This window comes from Glycine max, chromosome 5, assembly GCF_000004515.6.
Source record: "Glycine max cultivar Williams 82 chromosome 5, Glycine_max_v4.0, whole genome shotgun sequence".
Classification (NCBI taxonomy): domain Eukaryota; kingdom Viridiplantae; phylum Streptophyta; class Magnoliopsida; order Fabales; family Fabaceae; genus Glycine; species Glycine max.
The window spans coordinates 9,892,457-9,919,427 of record NC_038241.2 but is presented as its reverse complement, the minus strand read 5'-3'; the positions used below and the strand labels follow the sequence as shown (position 1 = coordinate 9,919,427).

General features: G+C 34.4%; 1 protein-coding gene, 1 long non-coding RNA gene and 1 pseudogene across 2 annotated transcripts; 2 read left to right on the top strand and 1 right to left on the bottom strand.

Annotated features, from left to right (window-relative positions):
• The first annotated feature begins 11,043 nt into the window (after window positions 1–11,043).
• On the top strand, window positions 11,044–17,122 carry LOC102669575 (uncharacterized). The gene is made up of 3 exons (XR_005891320.1): window positions 11,044–11,498; window positions 11,679–11,762; window positions 16,565–17,122. It is a non-coding gene; the product is annotated as an uncharacterized lncRNA (long non-coding RNA).
• A 4,223-nt stretch (window positions 17,123–21,345) lies between these two features.
• LOC100780282 (17.3 kDa class I heat shock protein-like) lies at window positions 21,346–24,763 on the top strand (annotated as a pseudogene).
• LOC100820225 (UPF0481 protein At3g47200) lies at window positions 22,446–25,386 on the bottom strand. Its single transcript, XM_003525708.5, has 2 exons — window positions 24,469–25,386; window positions 22,446–23,974 (listed from the first exon to the last, which is right to left on the bottom strand). The coding sequence occupies exons 1-2, from the start codon at window positions 25,122–25,124 to the stop codon at window positions 23,107–23,109; spliced, it is 1,524 nt and encodes a 507-aa protein (XP_003525756.1). The 5' UTR covers window positions 25,125–25,386; the 3' UTR covers window positions 22,446–23,106.
• Window positions 25,387–26,971: the final 1,585 nt, after the last annotated feature.

Here is a 26,971-nt window from a genome sequence, read left to right as displayed (position 1 = left end):
AAAGGGTTGTAAGTCAGATGGATTTTCTCTAGTCATACACTAAATTCAGCATGCACAACTAGTTGCCTTCTTATGCAAGCAACAATGTAGGTTTGAACTACAGCTACCATTAAATGATATCCAAATGACTTGAAATTTTGTGAACAACCTTATAAAATGATGAGAAGATAGCACAAAAAATTTCAAATGAAAATTCGAAGTCTAACTATATAAGCTAAAAATGATAAGTTAAGAAAAATAAGAGAATAATACTTGAAAAATAAAAAACTTTTGACAAAATCACTTTTTTTTGGACAATGGAGACCTCAACTGGCCTATGGCAGGCTGCCGAGACGTAGGAAATTTTTTTCTACCCCAAATACATATATAATAATTGCGATTCTGATAAACGGAGCAAAAGTTATGGCCGTTTGAAGTTTTGACAAAAATCAAATTTGCTACTTTTTTGGAACTTTCAAATCTGACCAAACTAAAGGCTCTAGCTATTTTTCCCACAAAATATAGATTAAAATAAGTTACCACAAAAAAATTCAGCCAAAAATAACAACTCTAGCTACTAAAATAATAAATCCCAAATAATTCAGCAAGGGTGGTCGCTAAAATCCGTCGCTACATGATTTCCACTACTACTCTGTTTTGCCGCAAGCAAAAGTCGTCGCTAAATCCGTCGCAAAATACTATTCATAGCAAAACACCCAAAACTGAAATAAGGGAAGCGCTTAACAGAAAAACTAAAATAGAACACACACTAAACAAAATACCAAGACACTAAACAACACTAACACACACACTAACACAACACTAACAATTTAACATAAAACACGAAAGAATTAAACACTAACATGACACTAGCTATTATGAACCTTTGGACTTTGCTCCCCGGCAACGGCGCCAAATTTGATCGAGGTCGTACCCGAATCAAATAAATATTAAAATATAGTAACTAGGAAGTGATCCTAGGTCATTTCCCAACGAGCAATGATACACCAAATGTTCATAACAAATAGTAGGAAATAGTAACAAATTAGGGGGGGGGGGGTTATTTGCTTTTGTAAATTAAACAGCTAGTAAAATTGAATTAGAAATTATCAGAATTAAAATATGTTGCTTCACCTTGATTCACAAGCAAGTCTCTTATCCTAGGTTGCGAGAATTTATCCTTTATCAGTTCAACCACTTAATCTAACCCTAAATTAAATTACTAAGCGAAATTTAACATAAAGCATTCATTATGTGATTAAGCATCACACACACCAATTACTCATAAACAATCATTAAGCATGAACGTAAATTAAGCGCAGAGACAATTAATCAAGCACTAAGCATGCATGAATTAATAGCAACAAATTCAGAGTAATTAGTGAAGAGGAAAAACTGAACAAAATTTAACCGTAATAATAGAACCTCAAAGAGAACTGTGCTTGATCCTCAAGAGAAAACAACGCTACAGACTTAGCCTTCCATTAATCAAATAGAGAACGAAATTTTATTGATAAAACTAAAGTCTGAACTGGAATTGTAAAAAAACGAAAATAAAAGAGAAAGAGAAGAGAGACTAAAACTAAAAACGAAAAATAGAAGAGAGAGAGAGGAGAGAGAGCTAAACTAGAACCTTGGTGTTGTTATATAGTTTTTTTTAACCCCAAAGCTTACAAATCTGTTTTAAATCCAAGCCCATAAGTAAAATCAAATCAAATCTAGATAAGATAAGATCTAGATGAAATAATATCTAGATGAGATCAAATCTAAATAATATATGGATAAGATAAGATAAGATCTAATTTTGTAGAATAAATTAGTCTGCCTTCTTCAAGTCCAAGCCCAATTCTAGATTCAAGCCCAATGCTTCATTAATTCCTGAAATTAGATTAAAAACATCAATTAGCTGAATGGGCCCAAATAATAAAACTGCCTAATAAATTTGACAATTAAGACTAATCGGTATTTAAAATGGTGCAAAAAAGGTTAAGAAATAGGAGAAAATAATGGCACATCAATAGTCCTTTCGCTAAGCGTGAGCTTCGCGCTAAGCGCATCTTTGATCATGCGCTAAGCCACGAGTCTCAAGTGCTTAGCGCCCAACCCTTGCATCTGAGGCTGATTTGGTCAGCTAAGCTAGCCAAGGATAAGCTAAGCCAACTTCAATTCGATCTGAATTTGGCTAAGCTTCAGCCTGGCCGCTAAGCGACACCTTATCCTTGGCTAAGCGCGACTCAGTGTCGCCAAGCGCAATTCCATACGGCCATAACTGAGGTTCATAAAGCTAAGCGCCAGTCATGGCAGCTAAGCTAAATTCCTTGCAGCAATGTGAGCGCTAAGCGAGGCCTTATCAACTAAGTGCATGCTCCTCTGTACTTAAGATGCATTATTTTAGCTAAGCCAGCCATAGCCTGGCTTAGCGAGAGTTGCAGCTTTTCGGATTTGCAAACCTCGCTAAGCGGTCTTATCCTCGCGCTAAGCCAAGCCCATGCGTAAAAATAAAAAACTAATTTTGAATGTGAAGCTTGACTAAGAGCGGTGTCCGCTAAGCGATGGGTCTTGAAAAACCAAACGTCTCTCTCGCTTAGCGAGGCATTTCGCTAAGCGAGAACGTCGAAAATAGCTTGGTTAAGTGTAACATCAGTACATTGACAAATGCCCAAGGAAGAGGACAGCTGTGGGATTCTGCACAAACACTCTATTTTCCTTCTTCCTCTCTCATCCAAAAATCTCCCAATTTTGCATCTACATTTGTGCTTGCTGCATTTTTTCTAGCTTCAACAATACAAGTAAGTTCCATACGATCCTTTTCTCTGCTATTTTGCTCAACCTTAGGATAGATAATCTTTAAATCTAGCTTCAAGAATTGTAGGATTACAGTATGTTTAAAAGTAGTTAGAGTTTAGATTTTTGTACAGGTTGTCTAGTGTAAATTGTGTTGGGAATTCTGCATGTGTCATCTGCTTGGTAGAGGTTTCAATTTTGAAAAAAAAAAACGCACTGTGTTTTCTTTTTCTGAAAAATGCGGTGAACTCGCTCCGTGAGCCTGCTACGCTTAGCGAGTTCATCAATATTTGTTGCATTTATGCATTTTTTGGAAGATCTCGCTGAGCGCTTCTATTGCGCTAAGCGAGTTGACCTTTAGAGGATGAATACGCATCCTCTTTACAAAGTACTTGTGGCTAAGCAAGGCTAATTCACTAAGCCCAGGTAACTTAGTCAGAAATTTTGTACTAGCCGCGTGCTAAGCCGGGATTCTCTGGGCCAAGCGAGACTCCTTGCAGTAGTTGCTGAGTTGAGCGATCTAGTTCGCTAAGCTCCCATAACTTAGTGTAATTTTTGAAATTTTTACTCTGTTTAATGTCGCTAAGCACAACTCATGGAGAGCTAAACGCATATCTGTGTGGCTGGTTTTAGGCTTAGCGGGCTCTACAGGTCGCTAAGCTGGTATATCTTTCTCTTTTAAGATTCGCTAAGCGAACCAAGTTTCGCTAAGCGGTATGTGTTGTTTTATGAAGGTATGCTAAGCGAATTCGATCTCGTTAAGTGGCCTTTATGTTGCTTTCAACTTAACTCTTGTAATTGTCTACATTCTTTTCTTGCAGATGGCATCAAGAAAGAGAGCGAGAACTGAGGACATCCCTTCATCATCCAATCCATTTCCTTCGATAGCAGCCATGGAACCAGATGCCCAACAAGCACATTCTTTAATTCCTATGTTGCAAAGCTTATTCAGGGGACAGTTGATGATCGTATACAACCAGCAAGAGTTGGCTCACAACAGGCCAATCATATCTATGGAGCAGTTTCTGGAAAAAGTGGCATGGCCTAAAGCTCAGCTCCCTCTGGAAAGATCGCATAAAGTTGTTCCTCCCAGGCTTGTACCAGCTAGAACTATTGTTCCTCCCGAACCTGTACCAGCTAGGACTGAGCCGACATCAGCTGAACCACAACCTCCTGTAGTAGATCCACCTGCTTCTCCTGAACTTGAGACATTGTCTCCTCCGGCACCACCTCTGATAATCATCCCTGATGACTCATCTGATGAAGCTGCTGCTCCTCCTGATTCCCCATCTTGCATCATAGACTATGGTTCTGACTTTTCTGACTGGATGGACTGTTGAGGAAGCTATGGCTCATACTAACAAGAATGTTGATATTCCTGATGATTTTGTGTTCTTTTGTTGTTTCCTCTTAGACTATTATTATTATGGTCATGGTTTTAGTACAATAATTCCTTTTTGCTAGTTTTATTTTTGGGCAGTTAGTTTGCTCATCCTTAAGCATTTTGAACAGTTTGACTTGTTTTTTATGACATGGCAGTAAAACACTTTTATCTTTTTGTGAAAAATGGTTGTATGCTTTTATTTTGAGTTGAGTGCATGATTTTGATGGAGTTTGTGTTTCTTTTCATGAGTTTGAGCAAGTGTGTATGTTAGACAAAGAAAGAACAAAAATGTGAACTTGCAATTAGAATTGTTAGTCAGTAGACAGATTGATTGAGAAAGAAAAGCTTGAACCAAAACCGGTGAGAGTGTGAACTTAAACTATGAGGGAATGACTAGCTGTGAGTAATAATCTTTGCATCAATCTCTGAATTTTAGAATGAAATGTATAAACGAGAACATGATGAAGGCCATGATTGTACATACACAAGCCTTTTGACCAAAAAGCTTACCTTGAATGATAATTATATCCTTTGCACCCTTTTTGAGCTGAGTGATTTTGTCATAAATTGAACCCTGAACTTAAATAATTATCTCCTGATACCTTGCTTAGATTCTAGGAGAGCATATGGTTCAAGACAAAATTTACCCCAAATTTGGGGGAGTAAAGTCAGTTAAAATGCAAAGAAAAAGGTAAAGCATCAGCACACACAACAAATAAGTTGTATGTTTAAAAAAAAATTGTGCTGATGTAAGAATGTCAAAAGCAAATGAAAGTGAAAAGCTAGTGAGCGAGCCAATTGTATTAAAAAGACCATTGGGATAAGTCTAGGATTTGTGCTCTCTTAGAATCTAAACCTTTGAATCCTAGAAAAACCAATGAATCTTTGTAGCCAAGCCTCACTACAAGCCTGAGAAAGTCCTTCTGATTCTGTTTATACATTTCTGACTTTATGGCATGAGATGAAATTCAAAGATTGGACCTCTTGCTAGTTGTCATTAATGAATAACTTAAACACTTGTGCTTGAGTGAAACAGTAGCCGTGAGACTGTGGTTTAAGCTACTTTCCTTAATATCTGCCTTATGATTAATTTCATCTAATAGTATAGCTTACATTTTATTCTTGTCTTTGAATAACTACATATTTTGTGAAAGACAAGTGATGAGTACATAATGCTTCATTCTCTTATCATGCAATCAGTAACTTTTGTTGCATACACCTTTGTACATAGTCACTGCATGTTATCGTCACTCAAGGACAAGTGAACTATTCTTTTTTTGCTTGAGGACAAGCAAAACTGTAAATTTGGGGGAGTTGTTAGTCGATGAATACGACTAACTTTTGTGTATAAAACTTGTGTAAATTGTATCAAACTCTTCCAATTTATGGTTATTTTGTAGTGTTATAAGTATTTTCTGTTAAGTATAGGTAATAAATACTTAGTACTTCCATTTTGTGTGTTTAATAATCATTTTCTCTCAATTTTAGGTTAATTAGGCAAGCTTTGAAAAGTGTTGTTTTTCACCTTCTCGCTAAGCCAATCTGCTGACTTAGCGAGCGTCCACTAAGCGCAACACTCATGGGCTAAGCGCGAGGAAGACTCTAGAAGAAGATGAGCTGTACAGGTTCGCTAAGCGCAACGCTTCATCTCACTAAGCGCACCACTTCAGTTCATCCGCTAAGTGAGAAAGGCACGCGCTAAGCCAAAATTCACTAATGTGCACTAAGCGGTCCATAAGTGCGCTAAGCGCATGAGCACGAACAAGGCCACCTATTTAAGCCTGAAATGATATTTTAGAGAGATAGTTTGAACTGGGATTCAGAGCTTTGCATGTCTAGAGTTTCTAGAGAGAGAAAGGTCCAAGTTCCAGAGAGTTTTGAGAGATTTTGTTGTATGAAGATCTGCAGAGACCAGAGCTTGAAATAGGAACCGGTTTGAGAGCTTGAGATGAGTTTGTGAGTGATTGTGAGATCCTAGAGGTGAAGGAGACATCCTCACCACTTGTATTTTTGCAATATTTTATCTTGTTCTTCTCTTTGTTGTAAAGAAGGCTTCCTGGTATGGAAAGCTAAATCCTCTGTTGGATTTTCCCTATAGGTACCTGATGTAAATATATTTCTATCTATTTAATGATGTTTTGTGTGTTCTCTGTGCTATCTGCTTTTCATTCTAGTATGCCTTTACCTTGATCACATAGATGCATGCTTTGTTAGGGTCATTCAACAATGGAAACTGGTTTGACTCTAAAGTCCTTGATAGTACAGGGCTAAGTTTTCGTACTATCACGAGGAATCGGGGTGCGATAAGTTAGTTGTGTATGTGTGTCTTAATGCGGTCCTGGTTGAGTTTAGTCTTACAAGAGGAATCTGCGGACGACGTCTGATCAGGATTAGGCTAAACTATCATGAGGAATCAGGGTTTAGTATCTCAGGAGACACCATAAGAACACATTAGCATTGTTAGATAGAGAATATCTTTTCAGCATCAGGCACCTATTAGGAAGGCCAACGTGTTTCTACTTGTTTTTACACATCATTTCTCTCGCGTGATTTTCTTTCTTTTTGCACAGATAGTTTATACACCTGTTCATATTCACACTTATCATTACACACTAGACACTTATTTGCTGAAATAGCTTACCAAATAACACAAGTTCCCCGAGAGTTCGATACTCGGTTCTTATCGTTTTATACTACTTGTGCGATCTGGTGCACTTGTCGGAAGCCAAACAGCCAACCATCTTTATAATTCGTGAAGTGTTGTAGGACATTATGGCAAGCCGTTAGGTGATGCAGGTAGTCTTGATATTGATTGATAATACCTTAATGAGCCCTTATCTTCTGGTGCGTATGTTGTTAACTTGCTTATCTCTCTCTTGACATGTAGATTAATGTTGTGAATACCTTTTTAACCGTATATATGCCTTGGATGAGTGTGTCTCTCTTGATGTGTAAACGCATGATTGGTTAACTCTCTTCTTTTGTGTGTATTCATGAATGTGATTGTTGAAGCTTGTGATTCATTAATACACCATTAAAGGGGTTTCTTGCCAATAGAAACTTACTCTTTAGTAGGGAAGATTATTATAGAATTCCTCAAGAGAAAGAATACATAACTAGAGTGTCATATGCTAGTGTAGTGGGAACTACTGTGTATGTCATGATTTTTTGCATGTTCTAATATCATTTATGCACAAGGTGGGGACCTAGTTGATATCAAGAAAGTCTTAGTGAAGAGCACTAAAAGTGATTAAGACCATTCATAATTTCTTAAGAAGAACTAAAGACTATTCATCATATATGGAAACTCTAAATTAAAACTATAGTAGTTTGATGAGCATAAGTTGGAATTAGTAATGGAATACATGAGGGATTGGCTTTAGTGCAAGTGGGAGATTGTTGGGGATAAATGTGTATGCCCAAGATCCAATCCATTATGTCATCAATTTTAGTAAAGAGTTATTTTCTATTTTATTATCATATTTATTGTTTTATATATTAAATTGTTAATTTGACAAGTCTTTGATTAAAATTATGGACTTGTTATCATGATAGGGATTATGATAATGTGAAACAAGTTTTTTTATAATTTTAATCTAAATTATTCTTGGTCATAGGATTATTGTGAAGATGATATCAATAATTTGATAGATAAATATTTATATAATGTTCTTTATTGGATAAAGATTAATAGATCTCATTTATTAAATTACATGTATTCAAATGATGCATATATGGATTTCATCATTGAACTAGCTCAATTAAGAATTCCTAATAGTTAATATTATATTTATGTCAATAGGAAATTCTCAAGAAGAGATATAATAATTTTCTTTGATTTGAAATTATCATAGTAATTAATAAATTATTTATTATATTTTAATTTTGGACATCTAATGCCTTAGGGCACTAATTGAATGAATATTGGATATGATTAAAAAGTTGAAAAATGATTAATAAAAAATGAATCCATTAACTCCGGGTAATGAGTTTACTCTCTATGATATAATTAAGAACAAAGTGTACTAGACATAAACTAGAAAAGTTCAAGTCTAGTTTCTAGACTTGAAATGTGAATACGCGTAGAGTTTTCACGTAATTGAAAAAAAAATTGACGTTTCAAGAATCGACTTTCAGGTACACAATACTTAAATTTTTTCTTTAGTTTATTATTGTTGTAATATATTTTAAATGCAAAGTAGATCCTACTTTTCTATTACAAATGTTGGAAACCCTCCTATTTAACTATCAGTTATACTGCTTCTTACTTTTTCTAATTTTCACTTCAATGATTTTGTAATTATGATAAGAAGCAAATAAATCATATTTTTGTTGATAATGTATAATTGTCCGTGTCTATTTATCTGAATTTAAAGACAAAGGTTCTTCTATTGTGTTGTTGCACACACTGTAAATGATTGTGGTTGCAGAGTGCTACTAGATTAGTGGGGATGGATCCAACGTACCTTAAAACTTTGGGTGTATGTGTGTTCTAATCATTCAATCACTTATGAAGCATAAAGAACTAATTAATAAAATCTTTCCCAAGGGAATTTATATACAAGCAAACTATGAAGCATAATAGATGTACCTTTAACGCTAACATTAAATCTGAGTATCTATTTCAAACATACAAACCGAATCTTCTCTTCTAGAAGGCACTAGCATAGAAAGTATACAAAATATTTGTAGCGAAAGCGAACCCAATGGTTGACATGAATAATTTTTTACTACACATCAGTAACTATGGATTTAACCATCTTATTACAAATTCCAATCGCACAAAAGTCACAGACTGATTAGCTGTAATAACACGTTGAAGCATACAGAAACTTACATATATTCCTAGAAGTTATGGAGCCTTCTTGTTTAAAGACTTAAATCATCTGTCTTATGTTTCTTGTTTTTTGATAGCAATGCAAGTTTGGATGAAAGTTAGAACAAGGGAAGGACCAGTTAAAAACAAAGCAATGATTGACCAAGGTGTTGGGTTTTTTAGACTCCCTTCCAATATGGAGTAAAGGCCCAAATGAGAAGACCCATTTTATCTCACTTATTTAAGTGGAGAGGAGTCAGATTAGAGAGATAGACAGAGAGAGAGACTCATTTGAGAGTTAAAAATAGTTACAAATCATTGAGAGAGAAAGGAGAGGGAAAATCATTGTGATTTTTTCATACCCACCAGAGAGCGTTTTTTAGATTGCAACCGCGAATTCGTTCACCGTTGGATCGGATTGATTTTTGGATAGTAGGTTCTATACATGTGATACTTCAAATTGTCCAGTTGGAGTGTGAAAAAGATATATGGAGAGAGAGATAAGTTTTTCGCATTCTCTGCTCTACATTTTGGGGTTTCATCTTCTTGTCTCTATTGTACCAATTGAGGGTCTATTTTGATTTGGCTGTTTGTAGCACGTTTCAGTGCACTTGTTGGAGATTCTCTTGTATCTTCATTGATTATAGTGGAGTTATTTCTTTGGTCTGGACGACCTGTGATTTTTACCCTTGCATTGAGGGGTTTTCCACGTTAAACAAATTGTGTCTGTTTTCTTTAATTTCTATTTTGCGCTCTATACTTTATTGGTACTCCTCACCGGTTCTTACAAGTTTGGGGGAATTTATTTTCGCTGTCTATTACTTTATTATAGAGTTTGTTATTGTGTAGGCCTATTTCCCCATCACAAGGGTTACCAAAATATTTGTGACAAGCAAAAGCTATCCACGTCCTGCATGTATTCCTATAATGCTTCTCAATCTGGCGTCTAATATTCAAATAGCTTTGTGAGTTAGGCACCAAGTCAGTGCCTATGGTATTGAAGAGCTGTGCCACTTCCTTATCACTCCCTAGTGCACTGTATAGAACCTTGCCTGATCTAAGCTCCTTCACATCCCCAAAATGTTCAATAAGCGAGTCCATGAAGGCCACGAAGGAACAAAAATGTCGTACTCGTTCTTAAAATCTAGACACATATTCTATCGAGTTGAGCCATGTAGGAGCTGTTGTGTCATCAGCTATGATCTCAGGAAGCTTCAGTTCAGCATAAAACCATCTAGAAGAGAAAGAAATGTCTTTGGGCTTGCATGAGTTTTTTGCCTTTCCCTGCTGTTCTAAGCTCCTGTATTTTATCATGTCAAACTTGGTGCCTTTATTTGTGTTCAACTCGCTTTCCTTGTTTCTTGTGTCCTGTTCCTGTATATTTTGTTATTATCATGAATGAAAGTTCTACGAAGCTGATCAAGAAGATGAATAGGCAATTCCTGGGGTATTTCTACACTTGTGTACCCTTCAACAAATTGACTGAAAAACATAACATGTTTATACCATAATCACTCCGGCTGAATTATATTTAAAATCTTATACAATATAGTTTAAAACAAATCTCTATCATATGTACATTGACATTGTTAGTAATTTGAGATTCTAGATATATTTTTTTGTCCTAATAAGTTTTTAAATTTTTTATTTTTCAAAATCGACTAAGAAACAAGTTTTTGTTTTATGTTGTTTTCATGAATGACTAAAATCATATGTATAATTTGATGTCTCTTTTTTTATATCCAAATTAAAATTTGACATGTTCAAAAGTATCATTTCTTGTGCTGTTAATTTTTTCTACCGATTAAAATTATCAATCCATGTAAAACGACATTTCAACATATAATGAACTTATGATAATGTCTGGGCTTAAAATTGATCCTTTTTTTACATGAGATATTATCTCATAGGAGCAGTATAGGAAAAAAATTATAATTTGGAAGAATTAAAAAAATTAATAAGATCATGTAACTAATTTAATAAGGGAAAATTAATTAAAAAATGTTTGAAAGTAATTAAAATTTGGGAGAATTTAAAACAATAAAAAAATTAAACAATGATGTTGCCATGTTTTCATGAATAAAATAGTACAATAATAAAAAAATGCTTGCCTAAAATAAGAAAAAAATACTCACTAAAATTTAAAATTTAATACCAAAATTGATTTTAAGTCACCTATTGATTTGGCCGTGGATAATAAAAACAGTTGGTAATGTTATATTGTCCGTCGGTAAGTAAAAGATATTAAGAGTAAAAAATAATACTCACAATACACTAGCACTGTAATTACTGAAAGGAAAATAGGGTTTACTTTCACCACCTAGAGTCCTCCTCACCACCACCCATCTTGGTCTCTGAGAATGGCACCATCGCACCATTTCTTGTTTCCCTCTCTATCGCACCACTGCACCATTACACTTCATCTCCTTCTCTGTGAATAGCAACCAAATCCTAATTTCTTGTTTCCCCCACACTTTGTCCCTCTTCACTCTCCACACACAATTTCCTGTTTTGGCGCCCACCTGCAACAACCTAGTAAGTCCTAATATAGAGAACTACATATGGAAATTAGGGTTAGTGAAAGTGCATTTCATCTATCGAAATAAACTCTACTTTTATAGTCAAAATGGGTTCACATTCAAGGACTACGGATGAGATTTTCGTCAATTCTAATGTGGCTAATGTTGATTGAAGGATTAATTTAATTGTTTATAGGTATTTCAGGCTTGTTCTTACTCTGTTTGAGAAGAATATTGACATCTGGAGTAGCTTTGGTGGTTTGTTGAGCTCATTAATTTGGTAAGTTGGTATCATCTTTATGTTTTATGGGTTGATAAATGATTTTTTTTCTTTTAAATGAATTGATGTATTTTGAGGTAAGTTACTGCTATTAGTTTTGGAGTCGTACGTGATACATTCATGTGATTGTGTTATGCTTGCATGTCACCGAAACACTTTCTATTGTGATTTTCAAAGAACAAACCCTTTTCTAACAAATAATTTGTTACTAACACTTAATTTAATCGTTTACAATGATCTTAGTTCATTATCTGTCTCAATCATGCTAGATTCAAATGTTAGTTTAAATCAAGTAATGAAGACCAATATAAAGTAAACAAATTATGGTATGAATGAATCCACTCGTTATTGGATTGCACTTATATAAAGGATAGAAATATTTATGTTAGTGTTTAAGAATCCTTTTGGATGCATGATAAAACCATAGTGGATGATTCACTAGTTTTCAATGTTTGTTCTATTTACAGCGCATTGAACACTGGATATTACCTCTTTCCAAAAACATGTTACTTAATAATAGAGTGGATGACAAACATAAATGGAGCTTGAAGTATAGAAAGTTATTACCATTTACCATAATGCTTCTATATGATGTGTCATGTACTCTTACATGCAAATCATTAGTAAACATAGATTTATATCTTTATTATTCATCCAAACCAAAGGGAACAATTGGATCATCCAGTGTTGGGTCTTCCAGTTCTAACAATCTCCCATTTTTTTATGATGACAAACTATATAAATTCTGATTCATGAGCATGCATATCATATAAGATATATCAATTAAGCTTAGAAAGATAATGATGGTCAGAGTTCATAAATGCTTAATGTATTAAGACTCCTGCTAAGTCCAGTGACCTCTTATGCATGTTCAGAGTGATGAATGCATGTGTGTGTGTGTATAGACATTGAAAAAATAATGCATACTGTCTTACCATGAGAAACACTCATTTTTTTAGGTGAAGTGTGTTGCTCTTATTACATCAAAATTCCTAAGTCTTCTCCAACTTTTGTCGTTAGTAAAAAAGACAGAAGGGTTCAAGTGAAAGGAATGATGAAGGACATAATTGTTGTCCTTGAGTGGGTGGTGGAGGTGGTGTGGATGAATGTTTGGGGATGGACAGGTTGAATGTTTGGAATACTTGGTGGTGGAATAGTTTGAGCAACAGGTGGTGGTGGTGTAGCAACAACCGATTGGAGGAATATCTTTAGGATTGTCGGAGGAGGATGCTTTCTGTGTATGATATAGAATAAAGGAGAAATGAATGTGGGTGATTCTCTTGGGCTTTTGAAGAGGATTTAATAAGTCTGTTACTCAAGCACCAACTCAGTAGAGCACACAACACTTTTATGAGTCTTAGGTCGTCCAGTCATGTAGATGTAGTAATTTAGGAGTTATTGGACGGTGAGTTATCTTTATCCCATACGTTTTATGAATCATTCTTTCACAAAGTCCATTCCCAATTGATTTCTTAATAAAATCATCATGTCCTCATTGAGGGGTTTTGTAAAAATATCAACAAACTGATTTTTAGTGGGTACAAAATGTAGATCCATTGTCCCTTTCTGAGCATGATCTTTGAGAAAGTCATGTTTAATTTCTATATGCTTAGCTCGAGAATGCAAAGTAGGATTTTTGGATAAACTTATCGCTACTTTGTTGTCACAGTAGATAGGAATTCTAGTTTCAAAGATGTTGTAGTCTTCTAGTTGAGTCTTGATCCATATCAATTGAGTATAGCAGCATGCAACTGATATGTATTCAACTTCTGCAGTAGATAATGCTATTGATCCTTGCTTCTTACAGATCTCGATGACAAGATTTCCACCAATGAAATGGCAGCTCCCACTTGTGCTTTTCCTTTTAACTTTGTCTTCGGCATAGTCAACATCATAATAGCTTATTAACCTAAATGCTTTCCCTTGCTTAAAACAAAGACCAAGATTAGTAGTTCCACTTAAATATCTAAATATTCTTTTAACATTTGTTGGAATGAAATCTTTCACATATGCAAACACTAAACATGATATTAGGTGTAGAGTTGTGAGGTATAATAGTGATCCAATCATTGCTCTATATTGAGTCCCGTCCACCTTGTTGGATTCCTCGTCTAGTCCAAGATTTGTGGTTGGATGCATAGGTGTTTTCATCTCCTTAGCATCATGCATGTGGAACTTCTTTAGGAGCTACTTCACTTACTTAGTTTGATGGATGTATATTCCAAGGTTTTTATTTATTTATTTATAATCCTAAGAAGAACGTCAATTCCCTCATCATGCTCATTTTGAACTTAGTCTCTATTAACCTAGAGAAATCCTCACACAAAGGTTCATTAATAGCACCAAAGATAATATCATCTACATAAACTTGAACTAATATAAATTGATAGTCATAGTTTTTCCAGAACAAATGTGTATCTACTTTCTTTCAAAACCATTTTCTAAAAGAAATAAACTAAGTTTTTCATCCCAAGCTCGAGGAACTTGTTTTAGTCCACACAGGACTTTGTTTAGTTTGAGAACATGATTGGGAATGTACCACTCTCAAACCCAAGGGGTTTTTCTACATAGACTTCCTCTTGGGTAAGTCCATTAAGGAATGCACTTTTCACATCCATTTGACACAACTTCATTTTATTATGAGCTGCAAATGAATGTAAAATATATGTGCAACAGGAGCATAAGTTTAAGTATAATCTATACTTTCTTGTTGTGAATAGCCTTTGGCAATTAACTTTGGCATGTTTCTTGCTACCTTACCTGCCTCGTCCAACTTGTTTCTTAATACCCATTTCGCACCCACTGCCTTATTTCCTTTGGGTAGTTCCTCAAGCTTCCAAACATCATTCTTTTGAAATTGGTCAAGTTCTTCTTGCATGGCCTTGACCCAGTGTTCATCTTCCATAGTATTATCTATGTTTTGGGGTTCTATTTCAGATATCAATGTTGTTTCACCTTGATTTCTAAGTGATGCTCTTGTTTGGACTCTAGTTGAGGGATCACCAATGATTTGAATTTCTGGATAATGCTTCTTAAGTAATTGTCCAATTGGTTCCCTGACTTCTTGAGGATTTTCCAATGTCTGATTTGATGTGTCTACTTCTGGTGTCTGACTAATTGTTAAGGGTTTGATTCCATCATCCAGTTTAAGATCTGCACAAGACTCATCCAGGTCTGATATTTTTGTATCAAGCTTAGTTCAATAAACTTCACATGGATTGCTTCTTCTACTATGAAGGTTCTAGATTTGTATACCTTATATGCCTAAGATATTTCATAGTATCAGGGCAATGTTCCAATATCACTATTGGAATCAAACTTTCCCAAGCTTTCGTTAGTGTTTAAGATGAAACATTGACATCCAAATGGATGAAAGTATGAAATTTTAGGTTTGTGTCCTTTCCATAATTCATAAGGAGTCCTTTTCAAAATTGGTCTAATGTAAATTCTGTTTTGTAAATAGCCGACAATATTCACTGCTTTAACCTAAAAGTGCATGGGGGTGGAATTATTGTAACACCTCAAATTCTTTTTCTAAAATATAGCTTTAAAATCATTTAAATAATAAATATTGTGGAATACACATCATTAAATTAGTTTCTTTTATAAATTGTTAAGATATCTCAATGTATTTTTTTTCTTTTGAGAAAACAAAGAACATATATACATATATATTGTGCTTGATTAAAACATGTATGTATAATTAAAATACTCTTGAATAAAGGGCATTGTCCAAATGTGTTCTCTATAAAAAAAATATTCCAAAAGTTGTTGCCATTTTTCTTCTATCCTTATACAATGTTGTAATATAGTACGAATTATAAAGAAATAACTTACACAAAATTAAATGATGAGAAACTGGAAGAAGTACATAAACATACATATTGAGCCTCAATGACCCTTAAGATTTAAACATAAATGTACCGAAATCATTACAACTGTTAGCAAGAAAATAAAATATCCATCGTCCCTTGAAATGTTATACGGTATCACCAAAAGGTTTAATACAACAAAATATCACAACACTGAGTATAGAAATATTCCCACCCCAAAAATACATCAAAAAGGGAAAACCATCCTACACTCAAAGCAATTACTACCCAAGACCCACAAATTACCTAGGGCAAAGTCATATCTTCGAAAGGGTCGCTCTCATCTCCCGAGGAATCCCTTTCCTCGTCGGGCGAAACCATCTCTCCCTCAAATATCTCTTCACCCCAAACATCCCGATAGGAAGCTACCTTGGACGACGTGAGATCCTTATTGTCGCTGAAATCTCCAACATTCTTGTGGACTTCAATAGGCGTATCCCAATGGAAGGTAGATCTAGTAGGCCTCTCATTGGCATCATGCCCAAAGAATTGCTATGGGAATCACAAGGAGTTTTCCGGCCGCGCAAATCCAAAGTAAGCATAGTAGGAAATGATATGGTTAGTATCATGCTGAGGGGTATGCTCGAACGAGAAGTGGTATGTAGCATTTGCCTTTATGGTGACTAGTGGCATCTGGGGCTCATCTAACAACAAAATGTGGTGTTGAATGTATCCAAAGTATGCATGGAGGCATGCCTCTTCCTCCACCATGTAGTCGCATGAATAAATAAGAATTTATGTTGCACAAGTTCTAACTTAACAAAATTTGTTTTGATTGGGAACTGAAGTAATTGCTTAAGGACAAACAATGCTCAAGTGTGGGGAGATTGATCAACCACTTTTTGAGTGGTATTTTGTATGAGTTTTTGTGTCATTTTGCATGCATTTTCTTGACAGAACTCATGTTTGGACACTAGTTTTGTATTGCAGAAGTACAGTTGTTCAATTGAGTAAAAGAGTTCGAAATTGCACAATTTTATGAAGATTTGAAAACTCTATACTTGATCACGATCGTGGTACATTTACCACGGCTATGGTAATCAGCACGACCATAGTGAAATGATAACAACCTTGCAGAGTAGCATCAAAGATCCGACAACAACCGTGATAAACTTATCATGGTCGTGGTCAATTCATGAGGATCATGGTCAACACGGTCATAATGCGCCTTTTCATGCAAATATCTTTAGGAAGTTATATATAGGTCTCTAGATTTTGTAAAAACAATCTTTAGTTTTATTCTTATCTTTTATGAATTTAAGAGAACCTCGAGGGTTTTTTAGAGCTCAATAACTTGGACAACGCTGTTAGGACGGATCATGATCATCATTTCTGCCTATTGGTATGTCTATGTTTATTTTTTTATAGGATTGCAAGTTTGGCTTTGATCATGAGCGGCTAATCCCCCTAGTTCGGGAGTTATGATGTAACTATCTAATTGTACCCTTCTCCCTGTTGTTAATGAAATTCCTTATTGTTTTATGTTAATTAATTTTCTTCCATATTTTACTGTTTATTTGGAACCTATCATTCTACTCAATCGATTGCATACTAGTCATCATCTGCATGTAATTGGTATATCTAGGTAGAAAATGTTTTACATCAAATTGCATGATCAAACAATTTAGATAATCTCCAATATATTAGTTAATCTTTAATTGGTCATCCTTAGAATTGATTTTATCCTTTGACTTAAATTGATAGACCTATGATCATTGGGGTATTGATTTAAGAAGAAAAAAACAATCTTCTGACCTTGATCATAGGCTTTATTTGATTTTGGGAGTTGGTAATTAACTAGATAAGGAATTTCTTTAGGACTGAGATTTGGGGAAATTGGTATTATTGAGTCATAACTCCCAATTACTCTTATCATCACTCAAATCTCTCTTCGCATTATTTTATTTGTTTTATTCTAAAAATCAAAACAATAAAAATATTTAAATCCTCTTTCTAATCACTTCAATTGTTAGTTTAATAAACTTGTCTAGTTGGAAATAAATTGGTCCTTTGGGTTCGGTATCCGGACTTTTGAGTTCACTATTACAATTGGATAGGGTACACTTGCTCTTGTGTGAGCCCAACATATTTTACACATCAGTGGACTCGATGTGCATTTCCGTTTTGTCTTTCTAGTATGGATAGTCCTTGCCTGTGAAGCCTAACGACCTCATAAAGCATGCTTCCTAGGTACATACAAATTAGCCTATTCTAGTAGTGGAATTGACTAAGATATAGTTCCTAAGTTTAAGTTGCTTCCTTTTAATGTTACTTCTTGTTTTGGGGTAAATATCAACTTTATACTTGATAAGTTGACATTGCCTCTTTGAGACAATATCAACTCAGGGGAAACTATTTTGGGATAAATATTAACTTCATACTTGATAAGCCGACATTGCCTCTCTAAGACAATATTGACTCAGGAACAATTGTTCCGAGGTAAATGTCAACTTCACACGTCACAAACACATGGCATGCAACCTAATACAAGATGAACAACTTAAAGGCAATAAGTCAGATACAAATCTGAATAGCTGGTTGAAGCAAGAAGCGTCTTAGTAACAACCAACAGAGGGTAAGTCCAACGTAACCTTCAGAATAGGATATCTCACACAAATATTTGTAATAAGCCACTACACAAGGAGAAAGATGGGCTTGACCAACAACGACGAGATGAGTCTAGTAGTACTAGTATTGATAGCTACTAAACACAAAAAATGGTTTCGAAGAAGAATGGCTCACCGAAAAATAGGAATTATTGTTGCACAACTGGTGGCGGTGGCAGAGTGGGGTCGCACTTACTTTGATATCATATTAAAGTTTAAGGGCTACATTTTAGTAGGTATAAGTGTTTGGAAGATATCTAAGTGGGTGTGTGTGTGTGTCAGCTCACTTAGATATCTTCCAAACAATTATACCTTCTAAAATGTAGCCCTTAAACACATACACACAAATTGATTACAAAGATAAAGTTATTTTTACATAGTAGGTTCTGCTTTAATTTCAATTCACGCTATTAATACTACACTACAGGATTGTTTTAAAATTCATTTTAAATTCTTTCAAACTCTAATTTAATACATTCCTAACTCAAAATTTATTAATTAATTTTTTTTTTCAATTTCAGTCCCTAATACGCAAACTTACAAAAATTAAAATTAAAAACACACAAATTTATAAAATTAAAAATGAAAAAAAAAAACATACGGACACCAAAATTAAAAAAAAATCACATAACTTACAGAAACTAAATTCATATTTAAGTCTTTTAGAATTATAGCAATTGCCTTAATTATCTGAATTCCGGTTGCTATAGGGAGTGTATAGAATTCAAATGAAAAAAAAAATTAAAATTTCTTTCACGCTATTCTTTAACTAAATTAACCAGGGGTACTATTACTAGATGCATTTAGCTTTGTTAATGTGTCAAATTTGAAATGACTACAAGTAAATTCGCAGTGAAAAGCACTTAAATATATGAACAATCTTGATATCGATAAAGCATTCTACTATAAACAATTTAAAGTCTGTATAGATTCGTGATGAAAAAGCGCTTCAACAAACAAGGAAGGTACGTAGAATCAGAATTTATCATAAAGATTATAGGCTTAAATAGTCTGTTTGGACTTCACAAGAGTCAGTGATAGCCAATTAATTGCAGCAATACTTTATATAAGTGAACCTCCGTTGTTTTAAGAAACAGATTGCATTGCTTACTAATTAATTAGTAGTACATGTAAATTTGCCTATTCTGGTTTCGTTTAATATATTAATTTTGAACATCATATTTCTAAATTGCAAGCGGTCATGGTTGTAGCCGTGGCCATTGTAGTTGCTACGAAGCGGATTACGACCATTACAATGGCAAATTATTATATGATTGCGCAAAATGATATAAGAACTAATTCCATAGATATTATAGTTATTAGTATATCTTTTATTTTTAATGTTATAATTATTCAATCTAAGATTTTTGAATCGTTTGTCACCATTAGATGCGTCTCGCGCTTCCCCAACATCCCACTCAACCATGGACACTAATTAGAAATTAGAATAGAAGATTGAAGTTTGTATTTTGTTTTTTTTTTTATGGCAATTTTAGGTTCTATTGAAGCCCATTGCGTTTTGGTTGCGACTCCATTGCAGTTGCATTGTAGCAATTAATGTTTTTTATTTATTTATTGGAATTGAAATTCGATACCAGAGGCGTACAAGTTACAACTCCTTTTAACTAACTAAATTAGACATGATTGATAACGATTTAAATGAATTAAATTTATACCACAATTGCGGGTTGTTGCCGTTTCAGGTAGTTCCGCAATTGCAATATTGTGGCACAATAGGTGTTGCAGTCCACAACTTAGAACCTTGCTGATCATTAATCTGCTTTTTACTATTTTATGTTAAATCAAAATACAATTAATTGTGTATTAATAAATTTTAAGCAAATAATTACTTGATTTTTACAGCTTATTTAGAAAGCACATGTTAGAATTTTCAATACACACATTAGTTTAGGAATTTTTTTATCTGTCTAAATCTTAATAATTAATTTGATCTTTTTTTATTTAAACAATAATTCTCTCTTTCTTTATCTTTTCTTCCTTAATTTCCTCTCTCTACTTTTTATATAAAAAAAAATCCTTTATGTCTCTACTACCACTATTGTCATTATTGTTGTCGCATATATTGAAGTGACAACAATAATTAGTAGTGATGACAACACCATGGTATCAAAAGTAGTAGGTGTGATGATAGTGACAACTATAACAGAGACAATGATAAAGGTAAAGGGAATGATGATAATTATATGATAGTCATCAATGGTGATCGTGATTATGGTGATGGAGGTGACGACATGAGTGATGATAAATGATGATTTTTTTTAAAATAAACTAAAAGATAATGGTTAGATAATTAAGATGGAAAGTATTATGAAAGAGATAATTTTTTTAAAATAATAAAAATTAAATTAGTTTTTAAGAATTAAGACAAATTAATAGACTAACTAATACGGTTAATAAAACTCCTAATACACATGTTAGCTAAACTTGTTTATAAATTATAATCAGGTGTAAGGTAAGTTACACAATTTTTTTATAAAAATTAATGTATATGAATTAATTTTAATTTATCAAACAACATTAATTTAGGTCCCGTTTTGGGTGTTCTTTAGTTGTCAGTTTCAAAAAAAAATTTAAAACAATCAAATTTTAGTTTTTACAGTTGTAGTTTTTCCTGAATTTTTTAGGTTGTTCTAAAAAAATTCATTTTAAAAGTTTCTTATCTTATTATAATTAGTTAAAGGGTGTGATTATATGAAAATGACAAGAAGTGATAATAGTAGTGATGATTTTGAAGTTGTCAATGTGGGTTATGGTGAGAGCAGCACCAACAATATTAGTGTCAATGGTGATGTTGTTGTTGGTAACAAGAAGGACCATTATCAAATATAAGAAGAATGTTTAAAAACCAAATTTACAAAAAAAAAATATTTCTTGATTTTGAAAAAGATTATAAATGAATTTGAGGTAAAATTAAACTGTATGTTATGAATTAAAGACAGAAAATTTACCATCACCTCAAATAAATCATAATTTTTTATTATAAATTGCTTATGTTAAGAAATTTATATATACATCAATTGTAGAAATCTAGTATCTCACGAAGCAAAGAGATTTTAAGTTCGAATATTGTGTATCTAGTTACCTTTAAATACTTGGAGGATGAGTATTCATAGTGATCCTTGGATTCTTCTGATTGTCTCATAAATCCTTGGATTCTTGTGTCTCATAAATGTACTCTTAAAAAAAAAACTACTTAGAAATCATAGAAAGGCGAGAAGATAATTAGAATGCTAAATTGACTCCAAATTTCCACGAGGTTCTACACTCCAGAAACATTAGGCTTGAATTTACCAGATTATTCCTTTAATCACTTTGTATACCACACCAGACCAGACCCCCTGTTCGTCAGCATCGACATAACAGGAACAAAGAATTACTAACGGTTTCCTAGTCAACTCTCTACGACCTCCGAGTTTTCATCTTAGGATTTGGAATTAGAGAAAGAAAAAAAAAAAAAAAAAGAATGTCGCTGATCCCGAGTTTCTTTGGTGGTCGCAGGAGCATCCTCTTGGACTCATTCTCTCTTGATGTTTGAGACCCCTTCAGAGATTTTCCATTCTCCAATTCCCTCTGCACTTCAGAGAATTCAGCATTTGTGAACACAAGTATTGACCGGAAAGAAACTCAAGAAGCTCACGTGTTCAAGGCTGATGTGCCAAGGCTTAAGAAAGACGAATTGAAGGTGGAAGTTGAGGATCACAGGGTCCTCCAAATAAGTGGAAAAAGGAACCTTGAGAAAGAAGACAAGAATGACACGTGGCATCATGTGGAGCGTAGCAGTGGCAAGTTCATGAGAAGATTAAGGTTACCAGAAAATGCTAAGATGGATCAGATCGAGGCATCCATGGAAAATGGGGTTCTCACTGTTACTATTTCTAAGGAAGAAATGAAGAAGCCAGAAACCAAAGCAGCTGAAATATCCGGTTAAAAATGATGTAATTTTCTCTAATTTTCTTCTAGTATATATGTTGTGCTGGTTCTGATTTTCTCTATTTTTCACTCACATGACATGATTGTGTGTAATTATAATGCGAGACAAATAAATAAGATATTTTTGTTGTTGATAACGTGTTAGTATTGTCTCTGTCTACTACTTATCTGATTAAAATGCAAAGCTTCCACCATCGCACCTTAACACTGTAAGTGGATGAATGTTCTAATGATTTAATCTAGAATCTTGATCCTTTTATCAATAAAAATTGTATATAAACAAACTATGAAGCATAATGGATATACCTTTAAACTAACTTGAAATCAGAATATCTGTTTCAAATTATACAAACAGAAACTTTTCTTATGGAAGGCACCAAGGTGCCTCCTAGATACACAACCGAAATAGAATTACTAGCCAAGAAAGTATGCAAAATCACCTGAAAGAAACCTTAAAAAATCTAAACACTCTATTGAGAAAGTGAAACCCAGTGAACAGTGGTTGCCTTAAAAGAAAACTTTTATTACACATCAGTAACTGTGGTTTAACAGTCATTACAAATTCCAATCGCACACCAACAGTCAAAGATTGATCAATTGCAATACCACACTGAATCATACAGAAACATAAATAGATTACTTTTTCTTTAATGCCCCAACAAAATACTACTCAGGAAAAAAAGAATGATTTTTTTAATGTTGTTAATTTTAATTACAAAACAAATAGAGAAGTGAATAGAAGATAGATAAAATTTAGATGCACTTCTATTGCAAACCTTTATTATGTGGTAAAACTCCCAATTTTGATTAAAAAACACCAAAAGTATTTAAGAACTGCATCTAAATTTTGTCTACAGAAAATGAAAGCAAAGACAAGTAATTTCAATCTGGTTGACATGGTGACTGGTGAGTGAACTAGCCAACAGGGTGAATAGCAAGCCAAGTTTGGATGAAAGTGAGAACTAGAGCAACAAGAGCAGCATGGAAAGCAATGATTGCCCAAGGGTTACTAAAGTACGTATGATAACCAAGAGCTATCCATGTCCTGTATTTGCTCCTATAATGCTTCTCAATTTGGCATCTAACATGCGAATAACTCTCCGTGTCGGGCACCAAGTCAGTGCTTATGGTGTTGAAGAGCTTTGCCACTTCCTCATCACTCCCAAGGGCATTGTGCAGAACCTTTGCTGCTCTCAGCTCCTTCACATCCTCAGGATGGTCGATAAGCGAGTCCATGAAGGCCACGAAGGAACAAATCTCGAAGTTGTTGCCAAAATCAGGACACATCTCATATGCTATCAAGTTGAGAAATGTAGGAGCTGTTGTGTCATCAACTGTGATCTCAGGAAGCATCAGTTCCGCGCACAAACACATCCAGCGATAAGAGAAAGACACGTCTCTGAGCCTGCGTGACTTTTCTCTCTTAAGTTTAATCCCTGCTGCTCTCAGCTCTTGTATGTTCCTGTATGTTGTCATGTCCAAGTCTTCATTTGTGTTCTGCTCCTTTTTCTTGTTCCTGTATGTTGTCATATCCAAGTCTTCATTTGTGCTGTTCTCCCTTTTCTTGTTCCTGTATGTTATCATGTCCAAGTCTTCATTTGTATTCTTCTTCCTTTTGTCCCTTCCTGTGTCCTTTTTCTCATGTGGGTCATCAAGGACATATCTGCGAAGCTGATCAAGAAGATGAATAGGTGATTCCTGGGTTATTTCTATTCTATGTTCTCCTTTTAGGGTGTCTTCGTTCTTTACACAAACGCTTCTGTACTCTTCTTCAGTCAATGCTCTAAAAATATAACATGTTCAAAGTATAATCATACCGACTGAATTCTACTTAAAATCATATATATATATATATATATATATATATATATATATATATATATATATATATATTATCAAAATTGTTAATTCTGTAGAAACAAGCATTTGTTTTATGTTGTTTTCGTAAATCGATTGATATCATCATTCATCATGCTTCATGTCTCCTTTTCTATGTTCAAATTAAAATGTGACATATGATTAGAAAGTATCTTTGTCTTGGTTGTTAGTTTTTTATTGATGTGTTATATTCATAAATATGTGTAAAATAATTTTCAGCTTATTGTGACACATCAACATGTAATGAAACTATGGTAATGTGTAGAATTAAAGTGTTTGTTTTTTAACAAGATAAAAAAACACAAACTAAAACTCAAATTATTAAGGAATTAAGACTGAAAGTACGTATGGTATGCTCATAAAGAACAAGATTATATTTAAGCATTAAATGAGGTATACCTATCTTCATCCTTGCTTTTAAAATTGCCCATGTCCTGTTTCTTAGCTTTTTGCTCCTGTCTAACTGGTGACAAATGATGGCACTTAAGAAACTCATTCATGCTCTTTACTAGCTTTGCATCATTCCCGTGGTCTGACAACAGTTTAAGCACTTGATAGGGAAGCTGGTTCTCTAACAAGAGCACATCCTGCCACACAAGAGCCAGTTGATCAACCTTTACATTCATTTCTTTTGGATAATGAAGTTTTCCCTTCTCCAAGATTTGTAGCAGAGAACATCCATCCACAAATAGCATCCACGACCACGAGAGCTTTTCATCATCAGGGAAGTCTCTAACAACATCCTCAGAAAACAGTTCCTTCAGTTGTTCAATATTTGATGCAATCTTTTGGTACAGAGTTTGTGCATCTTGTTTGGTGCGTTCGAGGTACATTGCTGCCCACATAACCTTGTATTTTTCTCCCAGCTGCAGTTTCTCTGCACCATGATGGATTGGACCAATTGACACCAACCTGGGTAAGTAATGCTTGGCAAAATGTTTTCGATCTCGCAGATGATGTGCTACCCTTTGTATCTTTGGGGCTGAATTTTGTGCAATTTGCTTTGCTTTCTCTAGTTGGTCAAACTTTAGGCTGAGGTGTTGTGTATCAGTCATGTTGTGCAATTATACTATTGAAGGATTGGTGGGTATTTTTACGTGTTCTAGATAAGTGAAGTTCAGGGTTCATGAAAACATTTCACGTTACAGTTTATTTAATATATAGTCAAAATAAGAAGTGTAAGAATCACTGAGCTCTGCTCATACTTTAAAATTTGAATGTTGAAATCAGAAATTCAGGAATATAGCAATTGCCTTATCTTAAATATAGTTACTAGGGAGTAAATAGAATTCAAAATGCAGAAAGAAGAAAGAAAACAAACTGAAAGTACTTTCACGCTACATTATATATCTTATTCTTAAGTTAACCAAAGAGTACTAGACTACTAGTACTAGATGCGTTTAGCTTTGCTATTGTTTCAAGTTTGGAATGAATACTATAGAATTCGAAGTGAAAAAGCACTCAATAAGGAATACGGGAGGCATCTTTCTTTGCTAATATTTGAAGTCTGAATACATTCGTGGTGAAAAAGCAATTCATAAAAAAGAAAACCAAAGTACGTAGAATCAGATTTTACATTAAAGATTTCCGAGTTTGGACTTCATTAAGAGTAAGTGATACTAAATGAAGTGCTGCAATACTTTATATAAATGAACCTGAGATTGCTTTGCTTTCTAGGTACATACAAATTAGCCTACTCTAGTAGTGGAATTGACTAAGATACAGTTCCTAAGTTTAAGTTGCTTCCTTTTAATGTTACTTCTTGTTTTGGGGTGAATATCAACTTCATACTTGATAAGTTGATATTGCCTCTTTGAGACAATATCAACTCAGGGGCAACTATTTTGGGAAAAATATTAACTTCATACTCGATAAGCCAACATTGTCTTTCTGAGACAATATTGACTTAGGAGCAATTGTTCCGAGGTAAATATCAACTTCACATGTCACAAACACATGGCATGCAACCTAATACATGATGAACAACTTAAAGGCAATAAGTCGGGTACAAATCTGAACAGCTGGTTGAAGCAAGAAGCATCTTAGTAACAACCAACGGAGGGTAAGTCCAACGTAACCTTCAGAATATGATATCTAACACAAATATTTGTAATAAGCCACTAGCCGATAGTGCCATGTAAGGAAACACTATAAATAGACACTCTGTAATCACACCAGAGGAGGACACATATAACAAAACACAATACTATGAGACTTCAAAGATCGATCTCTCTCTCTAAATTCTCTCTAATTCTCTCAGTCTATTTCACGTTGCACGATCCAAATCACATTTTGTGTCCTACACCATAACAATGGTGCCATCTATGGGGATCGTTGATTCTCTAGGATGAAAGGATCCATAGTTCGTGGATCTTTGTTATGGTGAGCACACAAACCAGAAAAGCTTCAGCGACAATAACGCATTCTTCACTTGTGACAGAAGCCATGGCCTCTCCAAAGATGGAGGAGAACGTAGAGTTCGCGTGCGCGCAATTAGCTGAGCTTGTAAAGATGCTAAAACAACAAAAATAAATGCTTGAAGAACATCAAAATTGAACACAGATCTACAAACATAAAAGGATGATGCACAAAACTAACATTCGAAGGCAGTGGAAGACAAGGGAGACTCGTTGGTGAAGAAAAAGCGTATGGAGAACAAGCTGAGCAAATTGAAATCATAAATTTCACCAAAATCTTGAAAGAGAAAATTTCCAATTAATATCATCATGGATAGTGGATCTTGAGGTGGAAGAGGTGGGTTCTAACGAGGTTATTCCTTTCAACATGTTGTTTTCTAAATGCTTGGTGGAGCTTAAGGTCCCAAAACTGTTGCGACAACTTCCAGCAATGGAACTATATGATAGATCATCCGGTCTGAATGATCATTTGTCGTTGTTTGAGT